This window comes from Saprolegnia parasitica (assembly GCF_000151545.1).
Source record: "Saprolegnia parasitica CBS 223.65 unplaced genomic scaffold supercont2.652, whole genome shotgun sequence".
NCBI classification, from domain to species: domain Eukaryota; phylum Oomycota; class Saprolegniomycetes; order Saprolegniales; family Saprolegniaceae; genus Saprolegnia; species Saprolegnia parasitica.
Genome location: NW_012157046.1, coordinates 800 through 4,169, shown reverse-complemented (window position 1 = coordinate 4,169; position 3,370 = coordinate 800). Strand labels below are relative to the sequence as shown.

Genomic DNA, 3,370 nt, shown 5'->3' with positions numbered 1-3,370 from the left:
GAGCTCGCCCTTGATGTCGCGCTGCGCGTACGGCAGCGCCGGGAACGTCATCTGGCTCCAGTACTCGTCGAAGCCCGCGGCCTCCTTGTCGGACGAGACGAAGAGGATCTCGACGTCTTCATGGTCCTCGACGAGGTCTTCGTAAAAGGTCGAGAGGAGCGGCGTAAAGGCGCGGCAGGGCGGGCACCAGTGGGCCGAGAAGTAGATGCCCACGACCTTGGTGTTGGCGAGCGCCTCCGTCGTCGGGACGATCCCGCCCTTGGTCTGGATCTCGTTGCCGAAGAGCGAAGCAAAGTAAGACATGGTGTCGCGTCGGTGGCAAATTTGGCAATGGCGCTCGTCGCGCAGCCTTTCTGTGGCAGAGGTCAGCTGTACGGTATTGTACGATCCGTATGGTAAGTACGAGATGTACGTACGGCGGCCCGCCGATTTCGGCAGGCGTCCAGGTCTCGAGCATGGGTCTCGAGAGCCCGCCAGCAGGGAGGCCTCCATGCGAGCAAGCACGCATTCCGTCCAACATGATTCCTCCAGCGAAATCACGAAGAAAGAGATGTCTCTGGTTCGTTGCTGTCTCCCATGACTCGTGGCCCGAATGGATTTAGCGAGTTTAGCAGTGTCATCAAAGTTTAGTTCGTTTAATTAAATGTTCTGTCAATCTCTAGTCGGTCCATTCCTTGTCGATGGCAATGCCGACGTAGGTAGGAAAGCGCGGGATGCCGGCGGCCGTGAGCTCTTGGAACCGATATGTGATGATCGTGCCAATCGCAGGCGGGTGCTCGCGCAGCTTGTCGTTGAGGCCGGATCCGACCTTGAAGCTCTTGCCCGATCGACTCACACATTTCAAGCTGCCTGTGCGGCCCTTGTGCTTGCCTTGGCCGGGCTCGTAGCCGACGATTTTGGCCTCGTCGTCCGAGAAGCTCTTGACTTTAAGGAGCGACGTCGAGCGCGCGCCGACGTACTTGGAGCCTGGCTGGCGCAGCATGAGCCCTTCCGCACCGAGCGCCTCGACGCGCGCGAGCTCGGTCGTCATGGCGGCAACGGACGCGCACGCGACGTGGTCGACGACCGTCACATACGGCGTCTTGGCCAAGTGCGTGCGGAGGTATTCGTAGCGCGCTTCGAACGGCTGGTCCTTCAGGCTCGGGATATCAAACACCATGAACGTGAGCGACGCCCAGTTCTTCGCGTTGTCTGGGTGGCCGTTCTTGACGATGCTGATCGTGGCTTCGAACTGCTTGCGCCCAAGGAAGAGCTCGCCGTCGAGGTGCTGGTCCTTTGGGAGGTGCTGCGTAAAGTACGCGGGGGCTGGAAACGGGTTCCCAAGCCGACTCAGAAACGTCGACCCGTTCCAGTAGCCGCGGACGCCGTCGAATTTCTCGCTCATGAACCACCCAGTGATGTCATTCCCGTCTTCGTACTTCTGCGCGAGGAGTACCTTGGGCGCGGGCCCTTTCTTGATTGGCGACGAGTTGCTTTTGGATTTGGAACCCGTCGTCGGCAGGCAGCCTTGGGTGCGCCAGGCCTCGAACGCGTCGCCAAGCACCTCGCGCAGATGTTTGCACGTGCGAATCGCACCCGCTTGGTGCTGCATCTTCCACGCCATGCACGTGCAGTAGTAGACGCCGTTGCGCAGACGCACTTCGTACGTGCCGTGCCCGCCTTGGATCTCGACCGCATCGCCTTCGGCCAAAACACGCTTGGGCGTCGGCGTCTCGGACGGCGCGTCATCGCCAAAGAGGGCTTCGTATTGCGCGGCCATGAGCGTCGAGAAAAAATCATACGTGACGGTCGTCGCGTCGCCGGTCGCGAGATCCGAGCTACAATCGAGGTGAGTTTTAGGTTGTCCAGTGTTTTTGAGCGAATTTCGTGAAATATTGTCCAGCGAATTTCGTGAAACATACATACATGGGGGGTTTGGAGGAGACAATGTGGGTGACTGTTGCATCGTGCTGCGCGACGTGCGCACCGCCGTGCTCGAGAAGAAACCGGACGCAGTCGTCCTTGGTGACGGCGCCGGGCGGCCCGTGGAAGTAAAACACCATGTTTGCGAGGCACGCAGCGTGATACGCGACCGCCGTCGCCTTGTGTCGCTTGGCGGTCGGGAGGAAATCTTCGCCGACGACGGTAATGCCTCGCTTCCGCGCCGTCTCGAGCTTGGTCGACTTGGCCGTCGGGTCGTTTGTGACGAGGTGCGTGACCTCCTTCGTGACGGCGGTCGCGAAGACGCCACCGTTCGCCTCCACGAGCGACTGGACGTCGGCGCGCGTGCCCAGAGAGAGCTTTCCCGTGATTGCAATGACGTGGCCTGTCAAGCTCATCGCAAATTCTAATTTGCCCAGCTTACGTTTCGTGGGTTGTGCTCAGAATGATGGTCTGACGACCAGCACTCGCTATGGGAACCATCACTCGGGCCGTGCACAGGATTGATCTCTGGACAAGAGACCCGTGATGCACTTGCACGTAGGGATGCGTTGCCAGCGACGTGGTCGATTTTAACGACACCGTGTCTGTGCTGAGATACGAGCGTGTTGCAATGGTTTAGCGATCCAATGTGCGAGGCTTTGCACAGCATTAACACCACGCTTCAATGTTGAGTGTGTGGCATACGATTCCATAATAGCGGAGGAATGCGCACGCACGAAATAGCTTGCCAGGAATGCATAAAATAGGAATGCGTCGCCTATACCCACATATTGTGGAACATAAAAAAGATACGATAAAAAGTACTCGACGCGGGACTCGAACCCGCAACCCCCAGATTCGAAGTCTGATACGCTATCCATTGCGCCAGCCGAGCTTGTATATTATCATTTCAGAAATTATAAATTCATATATTTATAAATTCTACGGCATGAGGCCACAGTATAGCAGAAGCCGCTGCATGTACGATTGGACCGCTGGAACTATACACTGATTACATCCTGCTACCTAAAGCATACAAAGATCGACCAAAATGATGTTTGAAAATGAACTCGACCATACTCGCCAGAGCTCTAGAAGGTACTCTGTTGTGTCGAAAATGCTAGGTGAAGTCGCCGTGCGAGCTCTGTAGCGAGAGCAAATGACAGCGGCAAAACACTAGTTTGATATAGTGTGCTTTTTCGCTATACCGAAATACTGTACGGGATACAAGGCCTCATCACGCAGCGGTATCGCGCGCACTTTGCCTCTCTCGGCCACATGCAACACGCTCTCTAACACGGACGAAAAGAGACGGCGTCCTCGGTTTCCGCGACTTCGATGCATTTTCCACCGAAATTACATGTCGTATTTCGTGAAAACCGACGCTCGGGAGTTCGAGTTTGGTGTGGGTGCCCAAGCAACGACGGCGACCAACAAACTGGTCGCAGCCGAGGTCAAGATCCGTCGC

At 56.8% G+C, this 3,370-nt stretch overlaps 2 protein-coding genes and 1 non-coding gene across 3 annotated transcripts; all 3 read right to left on the bottom strand.

The window, feature by feature from the left end:
- Positions 1-31: 31 nt before the first annotated feature.
- On the bottom strand, positions 32-303 carry SPRG_17588 (hypothetical protein; the record flags this gene model as incomplete). The annotated part of the gene is made up of 1 exon (XM_012356944.1): positions 32-303. A coding segment is annotated over one exon (272 nt), but the record flags the coding sequence as incomplete, so codon positions are not given.
- Positions 304-613: 310 nt separating this feature from the next.
- SPRG_17587 (hypothetical protein) lies at positions 614-2,320 on the bottom strand (the record flags this gene model as incomplete). The annotated part of the gene is made up of 2 exons (XM_012356943.1): positions 614-1,817; positions 1,906-2,320. Coding segments are annotated over 2 exons (1,574 nt in total), but the record flags the coding sequence as incomplete, so codon positions are not given.
- Positions 2,321-2,724: 404 nt separating this feature from the next.
- On the bottom strand, positions 2,725-2,797 carry SPRG_30222. Its single transcript has one exon. It is a non-coding gene; the product is annotated as a tRNA-Arg (tRNA).
- Between the last annotated feature and the right edge of the window lie 573 nt (positions 2,798-3,370).